The sequence below is a fragment of the Lipotes vexillifer genome, unplaced genomic scaffold, assembly GCF_000442215.2.
Source record: "Lipotes vexillifer unplaced genomic scaffold, Lipotes_vexillifer_v1.1 scaffold618, whole genome shotgun sequence".
NCBI classification, from domain to species: domain Eukaryota; kingdom Metazoa; phylum Chordata; class Mammalia; order Artiodactyla; family Lipotidae; genus Lipotes; species Lipotes vexillifer.
In genome coordinates, this window is record NW_006799025.1 from 1,944,221 (window position 1) to 1,971,875 (window position 27,655).

General features: G+C 42.0%; 1 protein-coding gene across 2 annotated transcripts in view; it reads left to right on the forward strand.

Annotated features, from left to right (window-relative positions):
* Positions 1-27,655, forward strand: part of AASS (aminoadipate-semialdehyde synthase) — a 67,327-nt gene that overhangs the window by 32,392 nt on the left and 7,280 nt on the right. For both annotated transcript variants that reach the window (XM_007471297.1, XM_007471296.1), the window contains exons 12-19: positions 5,813-5,872; positions 6,062-6,129; positions 8,572-8,693; positions 8,881-9,007; positions 12,625-12,735; positions 12,829-12,937; positions 14,662-14,802; positions 21,252-21,419. In XM_007471297.1, the coding sequence (XP_007471359.1) occupies positions 5,813-5,872; positions 6,062-6,129; positions 8,572-8,693; positions 8,881-9,007; positions 12,625-12,735; positions 12,829-12,937; positions 14,662-14,802; positions 21,252-21,419 (906 nt within the window). The remainder of the gene's footprint in view (positions 1-5,812; positions 5,873-6,061; positions 6,130-8,571; positions 8,694-8,880; positions 9,008-12,624; positions 12,736-12,828; positions 12,938-14,661; positions 14,803-21,251; positions 21,420-27,655) is intronic.

Below are 27,655 nucleotides of genomic sequence, written 5' to 3' on the forward strand. Positions count from 1 at the left end.
CTGTCCTTTTTGGCATTTTCCAGTCACACTCCAGAGGCTGTGGTGCTGTGGGTTTTAGCCCTGTTTTCTCAGATCAGAAAGTCAATGAACTTGTTCCAGGTTTTTAGCTCTTCACACCACGTGGCCCCTCCTCAGGGCAATGCCAAGAGAACAGCAAGCTCAACTACGGCACTGCTTATTTCTTCCGAGTTTTGACACTCTCCCCAAACCGCCTGCTATTCTTCATTCTCTGAAGCCCTCACGTAGTTAGTTTTGTTTGTATTCTGTTCAGAGTTTATAGTTGTTATGTGTAGGAGGGATGGTCTGTTAGAGCTTAGTCCCTACCTAAAAGAGAACTCCCCAGTCATAATACATTAATTAAATCAGCTTGACTCCAGCAGAGCTTTGGAGTACCTAGAAGAGCCTTTGGCTTTCATTCATCTTTTGAATCTTACAAGTATGCATTTCAGTGCAACTTTTACCTTATTAGGCCAAAATATGGAAAGTGTTGCATGCTGATTTGCCTTTGTGAATGGATTTGACTGTTATTTCTTGAAATGTCTTTTTGTTTGGCTGCTCTAAAATCATTTACCATTCTAAGAAGCTGTTACTAGCCATTTGCAAGTCACAAATTATTATGTTTCAAAATTTCAGTTACAAGTTTCTTTCTTTTTTTAATTAATTAATTAATCTATCTATCTATTTATTTATTTATGGCTGAGTTGGGTCTTTTGTTGCTGTGCATGGGCTTTCTCTAGTCGCGGTGAGCGGGGGCTACTCTTCGTTGCAGTGCACGGGCTTCTCATTGCGGTGGCTTCTCTTGTTGAAGAACACGGGGTCTAGATGTGCGGGCTTCAGTAGTTGTGGCACATGGGCTCAGTAGTTGTGGCTTACAGGCTCTAGAGCACAGGTTCAGTAGTTGTGGCCCGTGGGCTTCGTTACTCCACAGCATGTGGGATCTTCCCGGACCAGGGCTTGAACCCATGTCCCCTGCATTGGCAGGCGGATTCTTAACCACTGTGCCACCAGGGAAGCCCTACAAGTTTATTTCTTTTGGACCTTAGAACACAGTTTTTCATTCCAATTTGTCCTTAATCAAAATTGGCATTCATTCGATACAGTTGATCTCATACAGATGTTAGGAGAAAAGCAAGCCAATTCAATGAAATCCTTAGTAAAGTGTGTTTGAGGGTTAGCCCATGTAAATGATGGGGGATAACTAAAATTTAAATAAAATTTTTCTTAAAGAAGAAAATATAATTTTTTTACATTATATAATAGTATAAAATATTAAAGTATCACAGATAAGTAATATGTAAGTATATAGCATGATAAATTATCACAAAGACACCCATGTGAACACTATATAGGTAAAAAAGAGAACAATGTTAACATCCCAGAAATCCCCTTGTGCCTCTCCCAGCACCGTTCCCACTCTCCTTCTGAAAGGTACCTACTATCTTGACTAAAAACTATGGATTAGTTTTGCCCTTTTGGGGAAAATTTTATTTTTTGAACATATTAATCAGAGTTTAAACTCACTTCTGATAATTACAATGAACGTTTGGGTCTGTTTATGTTCTTTGTTTTACTTTTTCTTGGTTTTCAGTCAATTCTTATCACTTTATATGCCTGTTTAGTTTTGATTGAATGTTGAATATTGTGTATATAAAATTTTAGAGATGATTTGAGGCTCTGGATGTTGTGTATTTTTTTTCAGAGAAGATTTCCTTTGTTTCTGGCAGGGGGATAGGCTAGGAAAAAAATCACCTCAATTCATGATTCCAAGGTGGGCTTTGGTCCTTTGGAAAACTGATGTTTTTCAATTTACCATTTATTTAGAATATAGTCTTTCAGGATCCCAAATGAAAATCTGGTCTTTATTAGGATCCCCTTCAACAGAACTTAAACTCCAGTTTTTGTCACCCTATTGTTTAAGGTCAGCCAAAAGCTCTTCTCAGTTTCTCTCTGCTCAGCATCCCAGCCATTGCTTCCACATTGGTGACTACATCTAAGAATAGTGCTTAGATGTCTGTTGACAAAGCCAACTTCCCTAAATTGTCACAGCTTCTTCCTTTTATATGTCACTAAGGTCTTCCAAACAGTGTGGTGGGATTGTCTTGGAGACATCTATCTCAGCCGATCTTTGAGCACTGGACAGTTTTGAAAACTGATGAGTGTCTCTATGTAGTTTTAATAATATGTGTATCTGCTTACCACTAAAAAATTAAGTATATTTTCTGTATTCTTTTCTTAGAATGGTATGGGAGCTACACTTAAAGTACCTCGGAGATATTGTGGGTTTAGTTTCAGACCACTGCAGTAAAGTGAATATCACAATAAAGTGAGTCACACAAATTTTTTGATTTCCCAGTGCATATACAAGTTATGTTTAAACTATACTGTAGTCTATTAAGTGTGCAATAGCATTAAGTCTAAAGAGAGTGTACATACCTTAATTAAGAAATACAATATTGTATATCAACTCTACCTCAATTAAAAAAATACTTTATTGCTAAAATATGTTAACCATCATCTGAGCCTTCAATGAGTCATTATCTTTTTGCAATAGTAACATTAAAGATCACTGATCACAGATCAGCTTAACAAAAATAATAATAATGAAAAATTTTGAAATATTGGGAGAGTTACCAAAATGTGACACAGAGACATGAAGTGAGCAAATGCTTTTGGAATAATTGTACTGATAGACTTGCCCGACACAGGGTTGCCACAAACTTTCAATTTGTGAAAAAAAAAAAAAAATCAGTACCTGTAAACCACAGTAAACTGAACACAATAGAACAAGGTATGCCGGTATATGCACTGTCCTATTTCCCACAGATTTTCCTTTTTGACTTGAGGTCCCTATGGACCCTGTAGCACTGCAGGGCACAGGATATCATTTTGAACCAATATGGAAGTTTTTTTTCAGTTGAATTCAATAGATATTTCTTGTCTGTTGGAACAAGGCACACATATAAGTGAAGAGAATTAAAACACAGTTTCTGACCTATAGGAGCATGAGGTCCAGGAAGGGGATAAGATGTGTGTGCAGCTCTGTCATACGATGGAATGTGACAGCCATCAGAAATATGCTAATGATGTTGTGGAGGGAGAGGATCTGCCCTGTTGGGAAAGTCAGGGAAGGTGACATTTGAGCTGGCTCTTGGTAGATGTATAGGATCTGTTCATTTGCGTAGGTGTGGGAGGCATCCTGTGTGATGGAGACGGCAGCAAAGGTGGAAGTAATTTAATGTAAGCTTTCTGTGCGTTGTCTGGTCTGGTGGAGTTAAGGTAAATATGTTGGTTCCATGTTAAAAGGGTCTTAACACCAGGATAAATAGCTTGAAATTAATTTAGAAAAGACTGATGAGGGACTTCCCTGGTGGCGCAGTGGTTAGGAATCCGCCTGCCAATGCAGGGGACACAAGTTCCAGCCCCCATCTGGGAAGATCCCACATGCTGGGAAGCAGCTAATCCTGTGGGCCACAACTACTGAGCCTGCGCTCTAGAGCCTGTGACCCACAACTACTGAGCCTGCGTGCTACAACTACTGAGCCCGCATGCCACAACTACTGAAGCCTGCACACCTAGAGCCTGTGCTCCGCAACAAGAGAAGCCACCGCAATGAGAAACCCACATACCGCAATGAAGAGTAGCCCCCGCTCGCTGCAAGTAGAGAAAGCCCGAGGGCAGCAACGAAGACCCAACACAGCCAAAAATAAATAAGTAAATAAAATAAATTGATTAAAAAAAAAAAGTGATGAGCCTCAAAGGTGTTATATGTGAAAGTGACAAGACATACCACATGTTCCAGGAGCCTTGTGCTTGCAGTTTTGTACTGGTTGAATTCTAGGAAGGGAGACAGTTAATGCAGTAATCAAACAGCCTTTTGTTGTCTTTTATGTTTGCCTTTCTTTAGGTGGACTCAAGACAATTATTAGGGACTTCCCCGTTGGTCCAGTGGTTAAGTTCCGCGCTTCCACTGCAGGGGGCACGGGTTCTAACCCTGGTTGGGGAACTAAGATCCCACATACCGTGTAGCATGGCCAAAAAAAATAAAACGAAATGAGGATTGGCATCTCTGAGGACTGCAGTTCAAGACAATTATTAGTTTCCTTGGGGAAAAAAAATCCATTGAACTTTAAGTAATTATTGCATGTATCCACTAAAGTATTTATTGAATATTTACCATTTTATAATGTAGTAGGCATACAGCAAGATGCCAAGTGCAGTTCCTACTTTCCAGGTCTGCTTGGGGGCAGATTTTGGTAAAGGCTTTTCAGAGGAGGCAATTCTTCAGCTGCATCTTGGAGACCAAAGAGGAGGGGTTCCAGGTAGAGGAATAGCACGTGAAGCATCTACATGGTGTGGCACAGAGGCAGGTGAGGGCACGATGCAGATACTCAGCTCCACGCTGTTAGCAGGACTGAAGTGTTGGGTGTGAGGCCAATGGGAGGGTTGAGGCAGGAGAGGCAGAGCCAGGCTATAGAGGAGCCTGAGACTAACTTGAAGGCAACGGGAAGCTACTGAATTATTTTAAACAGGCACAGGAGAAATAATCAGATTTGTGTTGTAGATTGGAGATCAATGGAGGAAAGAGAGGTGGGCAGTAGTTCCCATGGGCCCAGTAAGGCCTAAATAAAGCTGTGGAATTAAGAGATAAAGAGCAGAGAGAGACTGAAAAGATACGCAAGAGTTCAGCGGTTTAACCATATACCGAGTGAAATGCAAACTCATTTCATTGTCTACTTACTAATGGCTCCTGGCTTGTAGACAGGGTTGGTAGGTGGAGAGGTCAGCTTGAGAAGGAAACACTCCAAAGGTGCCTGGGAGAAACAAGCAGTGGGGAGACCCCAGGTGTGTTCATTTCATCAGTTTCATCAGTTTCCCAAAGGATGCCCTGGCTTTGCCATTATCCCAGCAATAGAGAGCCTAGGTGTCTTCTGTTTTAGACACATGGAAGTAGTTTTATATTTATTTTAATACAGTAAACAAATACTGTCCTGCCAGCATCTGGTAGGTACATTTTACACTTTCGTACTTGGATGAGTGCTCTGGACCTTAACCTATGGATAAAGAAGGAATGATTGTCTCATTGGCCATCAGAAGCAATCCTACTGACTTATATGACCTTTACCCTTTGGCAGTCTATTCAAGGATTCTATACCTTGGGAGAAAAGAGGAGGACTGGGTTGCTGGGATGTTAATATGAGAGATGTGCCTTTTGTTGTTGGCCATCTGACTCATTCTTGCAAGATAATGGGAAGAGTGTGAATGACTTTTTGAGTCTACTTGGTCAAGTCATTTTCCTTGACACTTTTGAAATGCTGATGTGCCTATACATAGAACTAATATTGACCTGAGGGAGACTCTTCTATTGTAGGGTTGGTGGCTCTTTTGTCTGCAAGACCCATTCTCTACTTCTAATAGAACAGCCTGAGCCTTTTGGGAAGGGGTAGAGTTCCCCAGAGGGAGGGCTATTGTTATAAAGCGTGTGATGATATTTACCAGCCTGCTCAACATGACACATTTAACTGGTGGGGAAGCATAAGTTTTTTTGTGCTTCCAGTAAGCAAACATGATTAAATTTTGGTTTTAGAGTTGGAAATTGTACTGAAATAATTGTACTAAAATAATGTTTTGGGGGGCAGAATTCATTGCTTATAGAAAACTTCTTTTACCAATTATTTATACAATTCAGTGATTTTCAAAAAACTGTTTTCTAAACTATTTTTTTTCCTTTGACTAATATTTTCATATGGATAAAATAGCAAGAAGCCTTCTTAGCAATGTCATTTCTCTCTTTCCAATCTCATTTCCTTTTCAGATATTATCAGACGCGACACAGCCTCTTGAGAGTCAGAATTTTTCTCCTGTGGTGCGAGATGTAAGTTATGAAAAGAATTTCTTTTCATGAATGTCTTTTTCCACCACTATCCTTGCTCCCCATTCTCCCCTTTCCTTTTTCTCTCCCTGTCTTTCTCTGTTACTCTCTTTTTTCTCTATTAGTCATGAGCCCATGTTTGTGGGACTAAATGTGGTGACTAAAGAAATGTCTTGTATCGTATATATTCAGGCAGTGATTACATCCAACGGCACATTGTCTAATAAGTATAAATATATCCAGAAACTCCGGGAGAGCAGGTAAGCATCATTCACATCCTCTTGTTTACTACATTTATTCTTATCATGGATCTCATGAGTACTTTTTTTAATGCTTCCATGTGAGTTCGTGATGCTAGGATTATGCAATATGTAATTTTTAAAAATGTCTGTAAATAATAGGAAATTCAAACGAAGTGACTGCCTGGAACCATTGTGAATTATTTTCCCTTAAACAGTAGTGTAGCATCATTCTGGCTTTCTGTTATCCATGTAGACTTGGGTGTAAGTAAGCAAAATTCCAAAAGCTCTGTCCTTGTCCCTTCTCCAGCATTTTGCATGTTGTAATGTCTCAGCTATTCTCTCAGAGGAAAATGAGCTCGCTAACCCTTTCTGTGGTGCTTTCAGGCTGATTTTTAGTTGAGGATTTGGACTCTCTTTTGTTTAGGATAATACTCGGAAAAGTGAGCTTTTGGTTAGAAATTAAGAAAAGTAGTGAAGAAAGAAAACCGTGAGAGGTCAGTTTTCCCTGGGGATTCTTACTAGGAGGAAAGTGTCAGGAAGTAATGTGGCAAATCTACTGGAGAGGACAGTTCTCTTAGGAAGATACTTAGCTAAGGCCCTGGTTTCTATAATTGGTTTTACTACTAAAAGTTTGGAAACATTGACATTTCTTTGGAATGTTCTGGTCTCCAACTGATTGCCCTTGATCCATGTTTATATCTGCTCCACTGGTCTATTCACATTAAAAAAAATAACCCATGCACTGAATTCTCAGGAGAAGCCAGAGTGGGAAAATTAAAAACAAACAAACAAACTGCCTGATCTTCTTTCTCAGTTTTTCCACCTATAAGAAGTAAATAAGAGATATGACCAGATCAAGTACTACTGTCACGCCTTTTCCAAATGTGTTTGTTAGCTTACAGTAATTTTTTGTGTGTCAGTGAGATATTCTGGCATATGATACAGGAGTGTATAATTTGTTTTTTAAAAAAAGCAACTAGTTCTGGAACTCCATAGGAGAGTGTCTTGTAGGGGAAACTGCACGTATTTGTTTTTCATAGTTCTGTCTATCTTTGAATTTTCATCATCAGATGATCTCTTTCTTACATTACTAATCCAGTGACGTGTCTACCATGACTAGTCACTCTTTACACACTATATTTCACGTAGCAGCAGGTCTGCTGGCCCCAACTGCTAGGACTTCCTGCCCTCCTTCCCAGGTGGAACCTTGTGCCAAGAGACTGAAAATGAAGATTGCATTTTGGAAGGAAATTGGAGTTATCTTGAATCCCTGCCTTGTTCTTTTGTTCTCTTCGTTCCTTAGCACAATGATTATTAACCTGGAGCGTTTTGGGGTTGCTGATGGGGTGGACAGTATTAAAATCTAGGAGCGAGTTCTTAAAAATGTATTTTGAACATTTAATTTTTGGACATCAAAATAATGTGTTTCAGTTACACAGACTACAGAAAGTGCTGTTAGAGAGGATCTGTAATAGTGTTTCTTTCTGGGGGGTGAAATGGGATGGGGGTGGAAGTTAAAGGAGTCGTCCCCTCATCAGTAATATGAGTTCTGGGGGTGAAGAGGGGGCAGGAACATTTTACATTTAAATTTATTTTTATTCACTTATAATTAATGAAATGAAGTTAAATAAAGGTTAAAGTTTGAGAGACATCCTGGCCTGAAAGATTCCAGCAACAGAGCCTTCTGCTCAAGTCCCTGTCACCAAGCCATTCTGTGGTTTTATAATGTTATCTGGGGCTCTGATTCAAAAGACTTTTAATGAGTATCTTCCACCTTTAAGGCAAAACACGGTGAGCAATAGTGAGTTTATAAAGACAGCTAAGACTCAGTCACTGTCTTGGAGGTCAGCGTTTGCAGGAAAGACAAAGAGTTAGCTGTCAGGAAGGCACAAATTCCAACAACAGAAAGATTCAAGAATTAAAGTTCTGCCTAGTGACTCATCTTATGTAGGTTTCTACATTTAACCCATGGCATGTGTGATTTCAAAATTATGGTTTTAACTGTTTTCAAGTGACCCTGAAGATAAATCACAAGACAGTGTCTAATATGATAATAATTTCCTCCTCAGATCGTTGTCTTCTCGGATTGTTGTGAGGAGTAAATAAGGTTAGATGTAAGGCCCCCAGCATGATTTTGAACCATGTCCCCCGGAAGGATAGAGTGTGACACCAAGTTACTCAGTTGTGAGTAGCCAGGCACTGGTCCAGCATCTGCACCTCACTAGTGGTATAGGGAACTCCTACACCTCAAAGATCTCAGGGTCTGTTGTTCATCATACAAGATCTAAAATAATGAAAAATGTTGGTATTGGGAACTCCTGTTGAGGTTCTTACTATAAGAAGCGTGGGAAAAATATATTGCTTCACAGTCTAAGTTTTAGTCTGGTTTGGGGACAGCAACATTTTGTTATTGGAAATGTTTTTTTGTTCAAATTCCACCCCCCCTCCTTTTATTTATAGGGAACGTGTTCAGTCACTCTCAGTGGGCACCAAGAAAAAGGTCTTGGTTCTTGGATCTGGTTACGTATCTGAGCCGGTGTTGGAATACCTGTCGAGGGATGACAATATAGAAATAACAGTAGGTAAATAAGCCCCAATTTTTAAAGAAGAGGAAGTAAAATTGATTTCAAAACATGGCTACTCTGTGAATTTTAGATGACTATCTTGTTTCTAAACTTTGAAAAATTATTTTTGGAGATGTTAAAATGTGTTTTACTCTCTGACTAGTGGAAGGAAATCTAAAGACTGGACGTTTTTATTCTTGAATAGGCTCTGACGTGGAGAGTCAGATCGAACAGTTAGGCAAGAAATACAATATTAATCCCGTTAGCCTGTACGTTGGTAAACAAGAAGTGAAGTTGAGCTCCTTGGTGGCAACGCAGGATCTTGTCATCAGGTTAGTAAATAGTAAGAAATGATTGCCATACATTTTGTTGTTGTTGCTGTTACTTCTCTCTCCTTATTTTCTCTCCTCTCCACCCTTCTCTTCTCCCCTCCTCTCCCCTGTCCTCCCTTCCCCCTTCTCTCCTCTTCTCTCAGTAAACTTTTTAATTTTTTTTTTTTTTTTTTTTTGCGGTACGCGGGCCTCTCACTGTTGTGGCCTCTCCCATTGAGGAGCACAAGCTCCGGACGCGCAGGCTCAGCGGCCATGGCTCACGGGCCCAGCCGCTCCGCGGCATGTGGGATCTTCCCGGACCGGGGCACGAACCCGTGTTCCCTGCATCGGCAGGCAGACTCTCAACCACTGCGCCACCAGGGAAGCCCTCTCAGTAAACTTTTAAACTCACATGTGCATCCAGGAAAGTGCACAAATCATGTTTGTAGTTCAAAGAATTTTCACAAAGTGAACACATGGTGTAACCATCATCCACATCAGAAACAGAATATAATAGCATCCAAGAAGTATTGCTTGTGCCCCTTTTTATTACCAGCCCCATCCTTCAAGGGTAAGCACTGTCCTGGCTTCTAACATAGAGGTTCGTTTCTGCTAGTTTTCAATTTGTACAGTCGGAATCTTTCAGTATGTCCTCATTTGTGGCTGCCTTCTTTCTTCAGCATTGTGATTGTGAGAGTCATTTGTGTTGTTGTCTGTAATTGTAGTTTATTCTCTTTACTGTGTAATATTCCATTATGTGAATATACTATTATTATCCATTTGACTGCTGATGAATGTTTAGGTTGTTTCCAGAATTTGGCTATTATGAATAGTGCTGCCATGAACAATTTAGTGTTTGTCTTTTGGTTACCATATACACACATTTCTGTTGGGTATTCACCTAGAAGTGGAATTGCTGGGTCATGAGGCACTAATGACATATTTTGGTGGCTGTTTTTCCCTTTGGACTTATAAAGCTTAAATGAAAGTGAGTAGATTCTCTAGCCCTATGACCATCTTTAGTCTTAGCAGAGGAATGTATCTTGAAATATATCATTCATTACTATCTAATACAAATGCAGATCTAACTCTAGATACAGGGCTACAAAATGAAGGCTAGATACTTCATTTTGAAAATACCAAAGTGATAAGAATAAGCCATTTATTCTTAGAATATAATTTTTCCAAGATGGAAGGAAGAAAGTTAACCTGCTTTTTCATAATTAGATCACTTTCATAGTTAGAGCAGATTCAAATGGTATCTTTGGAGGAAGTTCTGTGATTTCCTCCTAAAAAAAAGGGGGGGGGTGTTGGAAAACAGACACAAAGAAGGGTAATTCTAAGTGGGAACTTTTGCATTATCTCTTAATATAGGCTCACTTTGGACACTTAAAAACATTATTCAATTTATAAAAATTTAATGTGAATTAATTATTTTTCAGCAAAAGTTTATCAATAACCAATAGACCTTGTCTGTCAGGTTATAATTATGAAAGTAAGTCCTTCAAAATTTAATATTCTAGCCTACTGAATAAAACAAAGAGAATTTGTTTTGCCACACATAGGTACCTAAACATAACATTGTTTTTTGATTAAAAAAAGAAAAGAACATAACAAAACACATTTTGAACAAAATCAGAAGCAAAATATGACAAGATAATGGACACGATAATAATCTATTAACAGGTGTAAAATTTAGAATTCCGTGACTTGGTGACCTGCAATAAGACTTAGCATGAGCCAAATCTGTTTTATATTTCATTTTTCTCAGTTGGTTGAATTTCTGTGGTGAATAGTGGAAATGCTGTTAAACATTCCTGTAGTGTTTCTTACATAGCTTTTCAGTTTTTAAGTTGGAGAAAGAATGTTTTGATGTAAACACAATGTTAGGGACTATCAAAGTAAAATGAGTGAAGAATACGTTTCACAAAAATTTTATAATATGTCAAATTCTCATGGTTTTATTTTGTAGTTCTGGTTTTTAACGATTTAATGCAAAGTAGGAATTGAGTTTGATAAATTACTTTGAAAATTAGATGTGTATTTTGTGTATGTTTTCACAAGTGGCATTTCCAACTATTTGGATTAATTATGTCCTCTTGAGTAGTTGCTATATTACATACACAATGAATTATGAACTCTAATCCCTTTGTCTGAAATAGGCACCATCAATAGAAGTTCTATCATTCTAGTTCTCAGCATATTATTAGGTTAGTGCTGATAATGCCCAAATTTAAAAATATTATTAGATCTGGTTAAAATTTTTATCAGGCAGGTTTTCAATGTGGAGAATGTGACAAAAAATCCCCACTAACCTTTAAGATGTTGCCACTGAACATTTTCTATTAATACTTTTCCAACTAAGAGTTTTGCAAGTATTTCATTCATTGGCTTTTAAAGGGCTACCGTATTTAGTAATAATTATTTTTTATTAAAAAGGCCAAAAAGGGCATCCCTGGTAGCACAGTGGTTGAGAGTCCACCTGCCGATGCAGGGGACACGGGTTCGTGCCCCGGTCCGGGAAGATCCCACATGCCGCGGAGCGGCTAGGCCCGTGAGCCATGGCCGCTGAGCCTGTGCGTCTGGAGCCTGTGCTCCGCAACGGGAGAGGCCACAACAGTGAGAGGCCCGCGTACCGCAAAAAAAAAAAAAAAAAAAGCCAAAAAACATGGGCTTCCCTGGTGGCGCAGTGGTTGAGAATCTGCCTGCTAATGCAGGGGACACGGGTTCGAGCCCTGGTCTGGGAGGATCCCACATGCCGCGGAGCAACTAGGCCCGTGAGCCACAGCTACTGAGCCTGCGCGTCTGGAGCCTGTGCTCCGCAACAAGAGAGGCCGCGATGGTCAGAGGCCCGCGCACCGGAATGAAGAGTGGCCCCCGCTTGCCACAACTAGAGAAAGCCCTCGCACAGAAACGAAGATCCAACACAGCAAAAATAAATAAATAAATTACTAAACTCCTATCCCCAACATCTTAAAAAAAAAAAAAAAAAAGCCAAAAAACAGAGATCAAGGGTTTTCACGTTGTTACTGGCAAAATATGTACCCAATTTTTTTGACGATAGCCATTTGGGAGATGTGGAGGTAAAAAGAATAGCAACGTTACCTTTTGCTAGGGGACCCAAGACAGAAAATCATAGAAATATAAGGATGAGTAGAATAAAGTTCATTAAATGTTACAAAAGGATAGCTAAGTGCATACAGAGGAAGATCTGGATTTGGGGGAATCTGGGAAAGCTTCTTGGAGGATTTACCTTTTCAGACATTTCTTTAAGGAAGGTATGATCTGGATGGGGGTGGGTGGGTGAGGGACTATTTCAAGTGGAAGACACGGTGAGAATAAAGGTTCACAAATGGAAAAGTAAAGACTGTGAGTGGAGAATTACAATAGCTTCTTTGGTCCCCATTTATGATTTATGAAGGAGATGCAAGGAGGAAAAATAGAAAGGTTAAGTGAAGGTCGTATTGTGGAGAGTTTTAAATATGATAACAGGATGAATTTATTCTGTAGTCTTCAAGGAGTCATTGATCATCTCTGAGAGAATAATCAGTGTGATATCTTCACTTTAGTGCAGTTCAAGGTACATTGGAGGGACGGTTGGAAAAGAAAGTTTCTGATTAGTTTCTCCTGTTTTTAAGCTTGTTGCCTTATGTATTGCATCCTCTTGTGGCCAAGGCATGCATCGCAAACAAGGTTAACATGATCACTGCAAGCTACATCACCCCGGTGCTAAAAGAATTAGAAAAGAGGTACGTTTCTGTAGGTTTTCAACAAAGTAGCTCCATGGAATTGTTTTTATTTTCTATCCAAATTTTCCTTCCTTCTCTTTCCACCTCTTTCAGTGTGGAAGATGCTGGCATCACAGTCATTGGCGAATTGGGATTGGACCCTGGTCTTGATCATATGTTGGCAATGGAAACGATAGATAAGGCCAAAGAAGTGGGAGCCACGGTGAGCCCAACTGACACCCAAAGGTCTATTTAGGGAAATATTAAGAGGTCCAGATTTTTGTGTACAGAAATACTCTTTCTATAATTCTGATTAAAGAAACTACTGTATTCCTTTTTTAAAGGTTATACTCCATTTATAATTAATTTAAAATGTTGGCTATATTCCCTGTGTTGGATATATTCCTTGTAGCTTATTTTATGCATAAGAGTTTGACCTCTTAATCCTCTACCCCTCCTCCCTTCCCTCTCCCCATTGGTAATCACCAGTTTGTTCTCTGTGAGTCTGCTTCTTTTTCATTGTATTTACTAGTTTGTTGTATTTTTTAGATTCCACATATAAGCGATATCATACAGTATTTGCCTTTCTCTGTCTGCTTATTTCACTTAGCATAGTAGTGTCCATCCATGTTGTTGCAAATGGAAAATTTTCATTCTTTTTTATGGCTGAATAGTATTCCATTGTATATATGTACCACATCTTTTTTTTTTTTTGGCGGCACGTGGGCCTCTCACTGCTGTGGCCTCTCCCATTGCTCCGGACGCACAGGCTCAGCAGCCATGGCTCACGGGCCCAGCCGCTCGGTGGCATGTGGGATCTTCCCGGACTGGAGCAGGAACCCGCGTCCCCTGCATCGGCAGGCAGGCTCTCAACCACTGCGCCACCAGGGAAGCCCACCACATCATCTTTATCCATTCATCTGTTAATGGACACTTAGGTTGCTTCCATATCTTGGCAATTATAAATACTGCTGCTATGAACATTGGGGTGCATGTATCTTTTTGAATTAGTGTTTTTGTTTTTTTCAGATATATACCCAGGAGTGGGATTGCTGGGTCATGTGGTAGTTTTATTTTTAGTTTTTTGAGAAACCTCCATGCTGTTTTTCACAGTGGCTGCACCAATTTACATTCCCACCGACAGTGTATGAAGGTTCCCTTTTCTCCACATCCTCACCAACATTTGTTATTTGTGTTCTTATTGATGACAGCCACTCTGACAGATGTGAGGTGATACCTCACTGTGGTTTTGATTTGCATCCCCCTGATGATTAACAATGTTGAGCATCTTTTCATGTGCCTGTTGGCCATCTGCATTTCTTCTTTGGAAAAATGTCTATTCAGGTCTTCTGCCCATTCTTTAATCAGGTTGTTTGTTTTTTTGATGTTAAGTTATATGGTTTTATATATATATATATATATATATATATATATATACACACAATTATTATTTTTTTTTGTGGTACGCGGGCCTCTCACTGTTGTGGCCTCTCCCGTTGCGGAGCACAGGCTCCGGACGCGCAGGCCCAGCGGCCGTGGCTCATGGGCTCAGCCGCTCCGCAGCATGTGGGATCTTCCCAGACTGGGGCACGAACCTGTGTCCCCTGCATCGGCAGGTGGACTCTCAACTACTGCGCCACCAGGGAAGCCCATAGTTGGATTTTTAATGGAGCAAAATGTTAGCCACAATCTCTAGATGATTAAAAAATATATGTACATATATAAACACACATATATATATATAAAAATATAACTGACTTAATCAAGTGGTGTTTAGCTTTAAGGATGTATTTTTGAAAGCCTTTGTAACTTTAAGAAAGGAGAAACTGTAACAAGTTTACCTTATTTGTGTCACTGTACTCAATTAATTACTCGGATAGATTTGGATAGATTATTCTCCGTAACTAATTGTTAATTTCCCTAATTTCTTGATTATTTCTCTTACAGATTGAATCTTATGTTTCCTACTGCGGTGGGCTTCCAGCCCCTGAACATTCAGACAATCCTTTGAGATACAAATTTAGCTGGAGTCCAGTGGGAGTTTTGATGAACATAATGCAGCCCGCCACCTACCTGCTCAATGGAAAGGTGAAGGCTCATCATCAAAGCTTTAGAGATACAAACCTGCAGTAACTGCCTAAGAAAGTCCAAACACTTTCTCCCCAGTACCAACGCCCTTTAACGCTGGCTGTGCTGCTTGCTTTCCATTCTCCTCCTGCACTGTTTCCCAGTGTGTGTTTTCTGTTCCATTCCATGTGGTCTCCTCACGGTTCCCAGCAAAGCCCAGGCTCATTCTTTCCTCTTTGCCCTCTTGCAAGTTGTTTCTGCCGTTGAAACCCTCACTTCTTAACTTCTCTGCGTGCATAACTACTGGTCATCTTGCAATTTATTTCAGCCTGACAAACATTTACTGAATCCCTACTATGTGCTAGACTTGGGCCAAGGCACTAAAGGTTGTCATGCTGAATGAAGTTTCTGATCTCAGAGAACGCACAACTAGAATGGGGGTAGCTCTCCGAATGGAGGGCGTGATGGGTCAAGGAAGGAAACTAAGATTTCTTCCCAGCTGCTCTGTGGCAGAATGTAAGAGCGCTCTGAGTTTAGTACTATTTTCATCATTTTACTATAAGGAAATTGTGGCGCAAAGAGAATGTTCACAGTCATGCAGCTGGGATTCAAACCCAGATCTAACTAACTCTAAAGCCTTTTTTTTCCCCTCTTTTACCAGATCGCTTCATGGCAGGAAAGGCAGACGGTAGAATAGATAGGTATAATTCAATGAGAGAAGTTCCAAAGTATGCTAAAGTGCCACAGCGATGCAGATGAGAGGCCAATTGACTTTTGACTTGACCTTGGTGAGGAGGTCAGGGAGAGGAAAACTAACAGGGAAGAGAAGGTGTGCTCAGCCTTGAGGGATAAGAAGGCGCCAGCCTGGCAGAGACACTGTCACTCATGACTGTGCTGAGCAGTGTCCAAATCACATCTGTCTGCTTTCATAGTTTATGCTCTTGACTGTAAGGAAAGACTCACATTTAGGAACAAACATAACTAGACCAAGGGTTCTTTATATTTTGTGCCCTAAGCACCTCACTCACCTCACTATAGTCCCAGCTCTACAGGGAGTGATGAATTACTTGATCAGATGTGGGTCTTAAAGAAGATTATTCTGGCAGCAGTACTATAAGTTCTCTGTATCTGTGATCTAAATGCATTTCGTGTAAAAAACAGGAGTAAATTGAAAGAATTTCTTAAGGTGAATGCCATTGTCAGCCATCGACTTCTGTACCTGTGAGCGCGGCTCACAGCCTTGGCTGAACACTGAATCACCAAGGCACTTTAAAAAATCCTGATGTCTGGGCCTCATCCCCAGAGATTCTGATTTGCTTGGGCCTGGGGATCTTTAAAAACTTCCCAAAAGGTTCTAATGTGCAGCTGAATTTGAGATGGACTGACTTAGTGACAAGAGGACCACAGCTGCACTGAAAACACTACTGGACAAGCAAGACACTTGACCTTGATTCTGGAAAGACACATTCACATGTTTCAGGATATGAAACAGAACCCTTGAGTTGTGGTCCAAGTGCTGACATCCCTCAGTGTCACCAAAGGCCAGGCAATCTAGTTCTCCAATTCTAAGAATCATGAAGGTTTGGGTCTCAGTCTCAGGTTCTACCAGGCACACGTCCTTTTCTATGCCACTGCTGATCTCTTCAACTGCCCCTTCTACCTTCTGCAGTCATGGAACAGAGACTGGCCTATGTTTGGTATAAACTCACATGGGAATGCAGGAAGAATTCTCACTTCAGCTGGGTAAAATGCTTATTCTCAGAAGGCCATATAAAAGATAAAGAGGGCTTCCCTGGTGGCGCAGTGGTTGAGAGTCCGCCTGCTGATGCAGGGGACACGGGTTCGTGCCCTGGTCCAGGAAGATCCCACATGCTGCGGAGCGGCTGGGCCCGTGAGCTATGGCCGCTGAGCCTGCGTGTCCGGAGCCTGTGCTCCGCAATGGGAGAGGCCACAACAGTGAGAGGCCCGCGTACCGAAAAAAAAAAAAAAAAAAAAGATGATAACAAGGACAAGGTCAGTGGAATGCAATGTGTGCAACAGAAAGAGCATGGAACCTGATACCAGTGTGTCTGGCTTGGTCCTCTAGCTCTGCCATTGCTGGCTGGGTGGCACTAGAACAATCACCTCTCTGAGCTTTGAGCTCCTTGCCTGAAGATAAGCATAATCACACCAGCCTTGCAGGGTTCTTGCAGTAGGGCTCAGTGAGGTCATATAGATTACAATCTGCCACACAGCAGATCTTTGGGCATGTCCTAAGCCCCTAGTAAATATCAGCTGCATAAAGAAATTAATGGTGGTAGGAGCTCAGGAAAAGCAAGAGGTTATTTTCAGGCAGCAAAAGTTATAGTTGTTGAATTTGAAGTTTTTCCCTTTTATCCTGAACTCCTTTTGTAAAAGAGGAGTGCTTTTTGCATCTCCCTGACACTGTGGAGGACACCAAGAGAAAACACGATGCTTTTCTTCTCTTTGCTAAAATCATACTTTTTTCAAGGTATCCTCTTGTGGATGCAGCTCTTCCTGACCACTCCAGCCCCTGTTCACTATTCTTTTGCCTGAACTCCCACACTTTGGTTGTCTGTGTCTAACACTTTTTCCGGATGCTGTATTACTCACTCAGTAATTCAAGTGTGTCGGTCTGTCTCCTAACCCAGATTGTTAAACATCTCAAAACCTCTCTTGTCCCTCCATTGCCTCTGTCACCATCACCCTCCACCATGGAGCAGGCCTTATGTAATACACAGAATCATCACGGGGGAGCCAGGTGACTTCTCTGGCTTCTGCTTTTTTTTTCTTTGCGGTACACGGGCCTCTCACTGTTGTGGCCTCTCCCGTTGCGGAGCACAGGCTCCGGACGCGCAGGCTCAGCGGCCATGGCTCACGGGCCCAGCCGCTCCGCGGCATGTGGGATCTTCCTGGACCCCTGCATCGGCAGGCGGACTCTCAACCACTGCGCCACCAGGGAAGCCCCTGGCTTCTGCTTTTAAGTTGAAACCTTAAACTTTTCCAGCAACTCAGGCAGTGGCCTAGGAATTAGGATGTATCTCATTGGAAATAACTGCAAGGATGTAGGACAATGAGATCTACCTCTGGTACTACTGCTAACTTCTAACTTCTAATCCTGTTTCTAATGCATCTGATTTCCTTCCACATGTTTGGAGACAGTGACTGTGTCTTCTCTGTGTTCTGTTCCCTCCATGGGTGGTGGGACATTGGTGACACCTGGGGGTGACATGGCAGACCTTCGCCATCATCTCCTTCAGCCTCCTATCCCAAGCCACTCCCAAGCTAAACAAATACACTAAGTAAGTAAGGATCGTGCTCGCTCTGCAAACACAGATTTGAGATAGGTTTTCTGGCTCTCTTCCTATTGCCTGCGCCTCCCTTGACTGCAGCACCCAGCCTTCCCTCTGTACCTGCTGCTCTCTATTGCCTGCAGCCATTCTTTTTTTCTTTTTTAATTAATTTATTTAATTTATTATTTTTGGCTATGCTGGGTCTTTGTTGCTGCACGCGGGCTTTCTCTAGTTGCGGCAAGCGGGGGCTACTCTGCATTGCAGTGCACGGGCTTCTCATTGCAGTGGCTTCTCTTGTTGCGGGCCATGGGCTCTAGGTGCGTGGGCTTCAGTAGTTGTGTCTCACGGGCTTCAGTAGTTGTAGCTCGCGGGCTATAGAGCACAGGCTCAGTAGTTGTGGCACACGGGCTTAGTTGCTCCGCGGTATGTGGGATCTTCCCGGACCAGGGCTCGAACCAGTGTCCCCTGCATTGGCAGGCGGATTCTTAACCACTGCGCCACCAGGGAAGCCCACCTGCAGCCATTCTTAACTCAATTTTCAGGTGCATCACTGGTGGCATGATCAGGAATGCTGTACCTAGTCAATTAATATCCTTTTCAAAGTACTGATCCACAGATGAGCACAATTACAGGGACGGTATGGTATAGTAGAAAGAACACAGACACTGGAGTCAAATAGACATGGGTTTAAATCTGCCCCTGGGTGACTCTATCAGCCTCAGTTTTCACCTCTGAAAAGTGGGTTACTGCGTGGATTAAAGGTAATGTATATAAGGCACCTGACACACAGTGGGCCCGCATAAATGCTTGTCTGTATATTGCCTGTGTTAAATGTCTTGTTGGTTTAGTAATCCAGCTTATTGTCAGTGGTTCTCAGTGGTTGGGGGGTGTGTGGGTGTGGGCGCACGTGTGGGGAAGAGTCACACTTAGAGCAGTCTGCACCAGCAGCGAGTAATGAGCCACTGTTTCTGCTGGGAGTGGGTCTTGGATGTAATCATTGTTGAATCAGAAGAAAAATGCATATTCTCTGCCAAATGGATAAATATGCCTCTCTTTCTTATCTAAGTCATATAGGGTGGGGCTTATTAATGAATCCCATGATAGGACACTAGAAATACCACCCTGAATTGGTATCAAATGACCCAGTAATTTGGGGGTCAAGCTCCTTCAGCAGCCGCCAGTCTCTAAATGGATCATTATCATTCAGCTTATATTTCCCTGTTTTCTTTACAAGGATCTCATGATAGACTTAGCAACCAGCTGATTTATTTCTGATTAGTACTGTGCTGGAATATAGTGGTCTTTATTGAATTTTTCTTTAAAAATCCCTAACCTGCAAACAAGTAAACCAAACTTTAGAATTGCCATAGGTTGTAGAAGAGCGATAGGTGGGAAAACCCTAAAAGTAAACATTTGCCTTTTTATTAGACTTTTAAAAAAAATGTAGAATCCTGATGGAAGAAATTTGTTTTAAAGAAAAAGTACAGAAATGGCTCTTCAGGAAATGTTTACTGTGAAGTTCAGAAGAGTTTGACAAGAAACTTAAATGAAAAGCATTCCTCACTTCCTTCTGATTCCCACTCTTGGGATTTTTTTTTATTTTTTATTTTTATTTATTTTTTTTTTTGCGGTACGCGGGCGTCTCACTGCTGTGGCCTCTCCCGTTGTGGAGCACGGGCTCCGGATGCACAGGCTCAGCGGCCATGGCTCACGGGCCCAGCCGCTCCGCGGCATGAGGGATCCTCCCGGACCGGGGCACGAACCCATGTCCCCCCCATCGGCAGGTGGACCCCCAGCCACTGCGCCACCAGGGAAGCCCCTCACTCTTGGGACTTTTGATGGTCCTTGGTGCTCTTCAAAGTGAGCCTTTGACTGCGGAGGCCCCTCCAGGCATGACTCTGTGGTCAGCACTGCCCGTTTCCTTCTGGGGCTTCAGCTATCCATATACATACCTTTCCATTTTCCCTTTCATACCAAGACATACACAGAACCTCCCTACAAATAAACCCTGTGAATCATTAAGTTTAGCCAAAGACTCCTTTGAGCAAATTGCTCAGACTCCGCCAGAGGGTACGTTACCAGCTCCCTTGTGCAGTGTTGTTTCGTGCAGCTTTTAGATGTGGTCAGAGATTGTTTCCAGTGGTGCAAGCAGGACAAAAAGTCTAGTTCCACCAGGATTCTCAGCCCTGATTTTATTAACTCCAGAATGTTTTCCATGATCTCAAGGATGATCATCAACCTCACAAATTGAAAGAAAAATTTAGCCCTTTAATCAAAATTAACGGAAAAAAATGCTTCACTGCATTTTGATTGTGTATGATGGGGGGAGAGATGTAGGAACGAGGATTACTGAGAAATCAGAAGAGCTTGGGAATCGGTGACATAACTTCTCAGAGGCAGTAAGATCAGGAGGTAGTATTTTTTTTTGAGTTTCACTGTATGTTCATTGCATTGTCCTTCTTGTGAGAGGGCATCTACCCCACTCCATTTCCCAACATACACATGTTGGTTGACTAGTCCAGGCTGTGAGCACTTTATTGTTGCTCTAGTGCAGCTCCTGGGTCTTGGTAGACATTAAGTAAAGGTTTGTTCAATGAACAAAGGATTGCATGGAGGCAGGAGTTGAATCTTGTTCATCACTGTCCTTATTCCCAGGTGTGATCCTGGCACACACATAGCAGGTAGTCCGTAAATGCTAGCTGTGTGAATGGATGTGCAAGACTGGTGCCTGATGTAGCTAGCATTCAAGAAGGGGGATGGGAGTGAAGAGAAAGAACAGGGTGAGAATGTGGCCATTGCTGTTTGAGCACAGAAGCCACTTTGAGTATCTGTTGCTTATAGCGTATTGTTTATTTAAAAACAAAACTCTACTGAGACATAATCCAGTGTCATCTCACCCAGGGGCAAGGAAAAATCAGAAACAAGATCTGAGTAAGAAACGAAATGTTTTAAGTCAGATTTTAAAGCTTGGGAGAACAATGGCCTTGTGAATTATGATATTACTAGAACAGCTTGAATATGGGATGTTGATTAGCGTAGTTTCATTAAAAATTTTTTTTCAAATCCCCTATTGCTTTCTTGTAAAACCTGGATTTCTTTCTTATGAAAATAATGCAGGTAAATCCAAAGAGGAATACACTTTCTTAACCCCATGTGTCCCTTTTCAATGTTCCTCAGGTTGTGAATGTGGTAGGGGGTGTCTCTTTTCTGGATTCGGTTACTCCTATGGATTATTTCCCTGGATTAAATTTGGAAAGTTATCCTAACAGAGACAGTACCAAATATGCTGAGATTTATGGCATTCCGTCTGCTCATACTTTATTACGGGGGACGCTGAGGTACAAGGTAAGTGGCTCTATCTGAGATAATCATGTTGCCTGTTTTGATATAAGTGATGTGAACACTTAATTTTTCTTCATAATTGATTGAAATAATTAAGATGATAAACCAGACTGGGACCCCTATGCTTACTATTTACAATAACCAAGATAAAGAAGCAAGCTAAGTGCCCATCAATAGATGAATGGATAAAGAAGATGTGGTGTATACATACATACATACACACACACGCACAGTGGAATATCACTCAGTTGTAAAAAAGAATGAACTCTTGTCATTTGCAACAACATGGATGGACCTGGAGGGTGTTATGCTAAATGAAATGTCAGAGAAAGACAAATACAATATGATTTCACTTATATGTGGAATTTAAAATCAAAATAAATGAACAAATGTTAAAAAAGAAAAAAACAAAGCCATAGATACACAGAATAAACAGGTAGCTTCCAGAAGGAAGGGGAAATAGGTGAGGGCTATTAAGAGGTACAAATTTCCAGTTACAAAATGAATGAGTCAGGTATGAAATGTACATGTCACAGGTATGAAATGTAGTCAGTAATAATGTAGTATCGTCGTATGGTGACAGATGGTAATTGACTTATCATGGTGATCATTTTGTAATGTATAAAAAACAAAAAAAAACAAACGAGATTGGCATCTTTTATCTCAGGGCTCCTTTCTTTTTTTTACTCTATATGTAAATATTTTACTTAAAAATTGTTTTGTTTTTTTTTAGCATCTTTATTGGAGTATAATTGCTTTACAATGGCGTGTTAGTTTCTGCTGTATAACAAAGTGAATCAGCTATACATATACATATATCCCCATATCCCCTCCCTCTTGCGTCTCCCTCCCACTCTCGCTAACCCACTGCTCTAGGTGGTCACAGAGCCCCGAGCTGCTCTCCCCTCAGGGCTCTTTTGAATGAATATTTCAGGAGACAAATCAAAGTGGCTGGGGCAAAAAGGGAATTTTTGACTCAGGAGAAGGGGGGGCAGGTGAAGGGTCAGCTTCAGGTGTACTGAGGTTTGAGGGTTGTGACCTCACTGGCGCGTAGTAGTTGCTCTTCACCTCTCAGCTCTTCCTTCAAGCATTGGCTGCGTCCCCTGTTTCACAGGGATGGCAAGATGGTGGCAGCCTCTTAGGTTCAAATCCAGTGAGAAAGAAAAAGTAGTTCTTCACAGCCAGAAGTAGAGTTTTTGTGTCATTAGCCCCTGAGGTCAGTGCAATAAAAGGTGCCAATCAGGTTTGTCCCCTGTTTTATGTCCCCAGTGCTGACGATGTAGTCAGCGTCACTTTCCCCAAAGTGAATCTGAAATGTTTTTACCACAAAATGGGTTGTAGCTACTAGGACCATAAATACAAATGTCCAGTACACATTTTTAAAAATTGTTTTATTTTTTAATGTGAGAAAACTTCTTTAATCACAAACCAGGTCATGTTTTGTAAAACATTGTCAGTCCCCATACATAATATTTGCTGGTGCCTTCAAATTTGGCATTAGAGAAATTAATGCCTCCTAAGCCATGTGTAAAGAAAACATTGGTATATTTTTTAAAGGCTATTTTTGAACAATATTACTTGCATAAATGAAAATCTTTCATACTAGTTGATCTTGGTTCTAAATAAAATAAGTCCTTTATACTCCTGAACACCAGGGAACGGCAGTGAACATAATGTAAAATTTGCAGTGAATGAATCTGAATAGTTCATAGGACAAATGAGTAGTATAATGGGGAATCTCCATATAACCTCTTCTCAAAAACTCATAGAAGTGCAGTTCCTTGTTCTTGTCGCCAAGGAAAAGCATGAAAATTCTCTCCCCCGCCAACTTTTTTTGGTGCAAGAAGCACCAGAGAAGCAGGGGATGGATTTCTGCCAATGGAGTCTGGGGAGGAGGTATGCTTTTAACCACAAGAGGGGGATAGGTAGTAGGGGGATATAAAAGACCCCCCCTAAAATAAGGCTCCTGGTACTGTGGGAGCTCCATCATTCCAAGTGCAAAGTCCTTACATGGGTCAACGAGAGGCTTGTTGAGAGAATTTCAGATCTGGAATGAAACTTAAGAGGTCCTCTGGTACAGTGATATTCTGCAGAAGAGGAAACTAGGGCTTAAGTGAAGTGACCTACATCAATTATTACTAAAGCAAATTGTCTTTAAATTTCTCTTGTTGGTATCTTTTTTGTTTGAATGACAAAGTTTTGGGTTTTCAATTTTTTCATTTGGAGCATTTCTGCACTTTGTAAAATGTCATAGCTGTTCTTTGAAGCCTGAGGGTTCAAAAATTGCAACGCAACATTTCCAAGCCAAATACCATCACATGCTAACAATGAGCACTGAGAACATGGCAACTCATCTCCCTGTTCTGGGCCTTTTCCAACCATCATTCAGGATTAAAGAACTAGGAAGGATAAATTACCACACAATCATAATCTATAAAAATACGGGCCTAGAGCACACGAAAAAACTCTCAATAAATAAATATTGGGCAGTTGCTTATGAAAGTCAGTAAAAATGTACTCTTTTTTTAAAATTTCATTTATTTATTTTTATACAGCATGTTCCTATTAGTTATCTATTTTATACATATTAGTGTATACATGTCAATCTCAATCTCTCAGTTCATCCCCCCCTTACTCCCCGCTTTCCCCCCTTGGTGTCCATACGTTTGTTCTCTACATCTGTGTCTCTATTTCTGCCTTGCAAACCAGTTTATCTGTACCACTTTTCTAGATTCCACATATATGCATTAATACACGATATTTGTTTTTCTCTTTCTGACTTACTTCGTTCTGTATGACAGTCTCTAGGTCCATCCACATCTCTACAAATGACCCACTTTTGTTCCTTTTTATGGCTGAGTTATATTCCTTTGTATATAGGTACCACATCTTCTTTATCCATTCATCTGTCAATGGGCATTTAGGTTGCTTCCATGACCTGGCTATTGTAAATAGCGCTACAATAAACATTGGGGTGCATATGTCTTTTCTCTGGGTATATGCCCAGGAGTGGGATTGCTGGGTCATATGGTAATTCTATTTTTAGTTTTAGTAAAGATGTACTCTTCAAAAATCATGTCCATACTTTCAAGGCTGCTTTTTACAAACCACACAGAGTCCAACAGATGACAAAGGTTCAGGTTAGGATACAATTTGATAGAAAAATGACTCTTAACGTGATATTTCTACAAAGGAATACAACTAATATTGAGTTGCTCATGTCTCAGTTTCAAAGGCAATACTTAAAGAGATCCAAAATGTTTTTAGCCATGGCAGCATCATTGAAATGAGTGTTCAGGTCCTAAGGTAACCCCTCTTGAAAGGGACAGCACTCATTAGGGTGTATTAGTTCTGGAATTTTTCCCTTGTATACCAACTGCACTGCTTTGTAGTCAGGCCTCAGAGGCATCTGTACATGACACTTCTTGAGGAGTGAAGCTATCCCTGCGACCAGTTCTGTTCCTCTTCCATGTCTGATGATTCAGGAAGTTCAGGAGCCCGATGTCTGATACAGAGGGTACTTGGGATTTCAGTCTGGCCACACACTTTCCTCAGACCACAGGTTTGTGTTTGAGGATGACTTCTAGCAAGCGATTCTGGTTTCCGGTCTGGTCGAAAAAAGTGAAAATTTAATGTCTGTGCCCAGTTCTTTCCCGTTGCGGAGCACAGGGCTCCGGACGCGCAGGCTCAGCGGCCATGGCTCACGGGCCCAGCCGCTCCCCGGCATGTGGGATCTTCCCGGACCGGGGCACGAACCCGTGTCCCCTGCATCCGCAGGTGGACTCTCAATCACTGCGCCACCAGGGAAGCCCCGCGCGCAATCCTTAAAGGCTCATTTCTCTGTGATAAAGTGGTGATGACTATGGCTCACGGCCCAGCCGCTCCCCGGCATGTGGGATCTTCCCGGACCGGGGCACGAACCCGTGTCCCCTGCATCCGCAGGTGGACTCTCAATCACTGCGCCACCAGGGAAGCCCCGCGCGCAATCCTTAAAGGCTCATTTCTCTGTGATAAAGTGGTGATGACTACCCTTCCGTCCTCGCTCGCGGGAGAGGTACATTGCACATTCATCAGGTCTAAAAGGTTCATAATAGCGAAAAGGTACTGAAGGGTGATTGGGATCCCTGCAGAAGTCTTGGGGATCCATGCCATAAACATTTGTCCTGTAGCAGAGCTCCAGGGCAATCGTCATTGTGAACCAGCCAGTGCTGAGCCAAGTGTTGGAGATCTTCCTTGTGGTCCGCCACGCCAAGGTATCTGTGCAGTGACCGCGGTCGCGCGGCGGCCTTGGGGCGCGGCAGGGGGCTGCTCTCTGCGGGCCGCTGCGCGCTGCTGGTCGTCGCTGCCGGCTGCTGCTGCGGGGGCTGCTCCTTCTGGCCGCCAAGGCCGTTGTACACGAGCGGAAAGCTGGTGCAAGTGCTGGTGAGCGCAAAACACACTGCCAGCCCCGGGCGCGTCACGGTCTTCATTTTGGGCACCTCTTTTGTGCGGAATCCTCAGGCACACGCGTCTGGGACCACTTTTTCTTGGAGGGTTTCCGTCGTGGGTGATGGGACAGAGGCGGGTCTGATTTTTGCCCAGCGGCTAGCCACGCCTGACTCACCAGGGAAGCCGCCGCGGGACTCAGGAAGCGCCGACGTGGCAGAGATTCCAGCACACGTTTTGTAATCACAAAAGAGTAGTTACAAGTGTGACCAGATTAAGACAATCAGTGTAATTGTTTCCTAGGGTGGTTATAATAAATTACTACAAACTTAAAACAACAGAAATTTATCCTCTCACCATCCAGGAGGTCACAGTCTGAAATCAAAGTGTGGGCAGGGCAAGCCTTCTGGAGACGTCGAGGGAGAAACTGTCCCTTGCCACTCGCCTCACTTCTGGTGGTTGCTGGCGATTGTTGATGTTCTTTAACTTGTAGACATACTGGTCCCATCTCTTTGTCGCCGTCCTCATACCACCTTCTCTTGTTTATATCATTGTGTCCTCTCCTCTTCTTATTAGGACACCAGTCACTGGATTTAGGACCCTAAATATAGGTCGCTTCATACTGAGATCCTTAACTAATTATATTTGCAAAGAGCCACATAAGGTCATACTCTGAGGTTCTGAGTGGCCATGAGTTATGAGGGATACACTACTCAACCCACTACAACCAGCGTACCTAAAATACATAGATCTCTAAAAATTAGAGACCTGATTTCAGATCTCGATGCCCTGTGAGATTCCGTGGTACCTGTGCTCTCATGAATGTGAAGTCCTCATTGTCTAGGAATTAAATGAATTGTCAGTGATAACATCCTAAGGAGATCGAGGAACCATGGATGCTTCACAAGCCTTCAAGCACAGCAGAAATTCTAGTGTGAATTGCAGCCACACTGTCCTCAGATCTGGCAGATTCTTGATTCTGTTTCTTTTCCCCAGGGGTTTCAGGAGTTAGGATTTTCCAATAGATTTAGTTGCTCCTGCCAAACATATAGACCCAGAAATAGAGGATTTTAAGAGATTTAAGAATTAACTAAAGCTCTCAAGGATGTGCATGGATGAGAGCCATCCCCACAGAACCCCAGAGGGTGGAAGATGTCACAGAGTTCATGTCCTACAATGTCAGCAACACTTCAGTCACCTGAATATGCTTTCCAGCGTGAGAGATGAGACCCTGTCACCCAAGTATGATAGGGAGACCTTGACTTCTCTCCTGCACCTGCCTGTCATCCGAGTCCTTCCAGACCCAGCTTGTATCACCTTACAGGATCTTTCTTAATTCCTCTCCTTGACTCCCCTCCCCGACATCTACGTGAGTTCCCCTCCTTGTGCGCCCACAGCTCGGCGTTTACCTCTGTCGTAGCACCTATGATAGCCCAGTGTATCATAGTCCTCAGTGGTTGTGGTTTTGCTCACTATGTGCCAGGCCTTATTTGTTGGACTTATCTGACCCTTCTCCTGGACTGTAGTTTCTTCATGGGTAAGGTCTGCATTTTTCGTCTCTATGGCCTCAGCGCCTAGCACAAGTCTCACACATGGCAGCAGTTTGCTAAGTACTTACTGATAAACGAATACACATAATAAATTCATTTCTAGAGGTCACCATAGAATTATTTCTGAGATAAAGAAATAGCTGAGAAATGTCTCAGTATTTGAGATGTTGGAAGAAGGGATCCCCAGCATTCATCAGATCCTAGAAGCAGGCTCGGGGTATTGCTTTTTTGCTTCTCTTCTTTGAAGTATATTTACATTGGGTT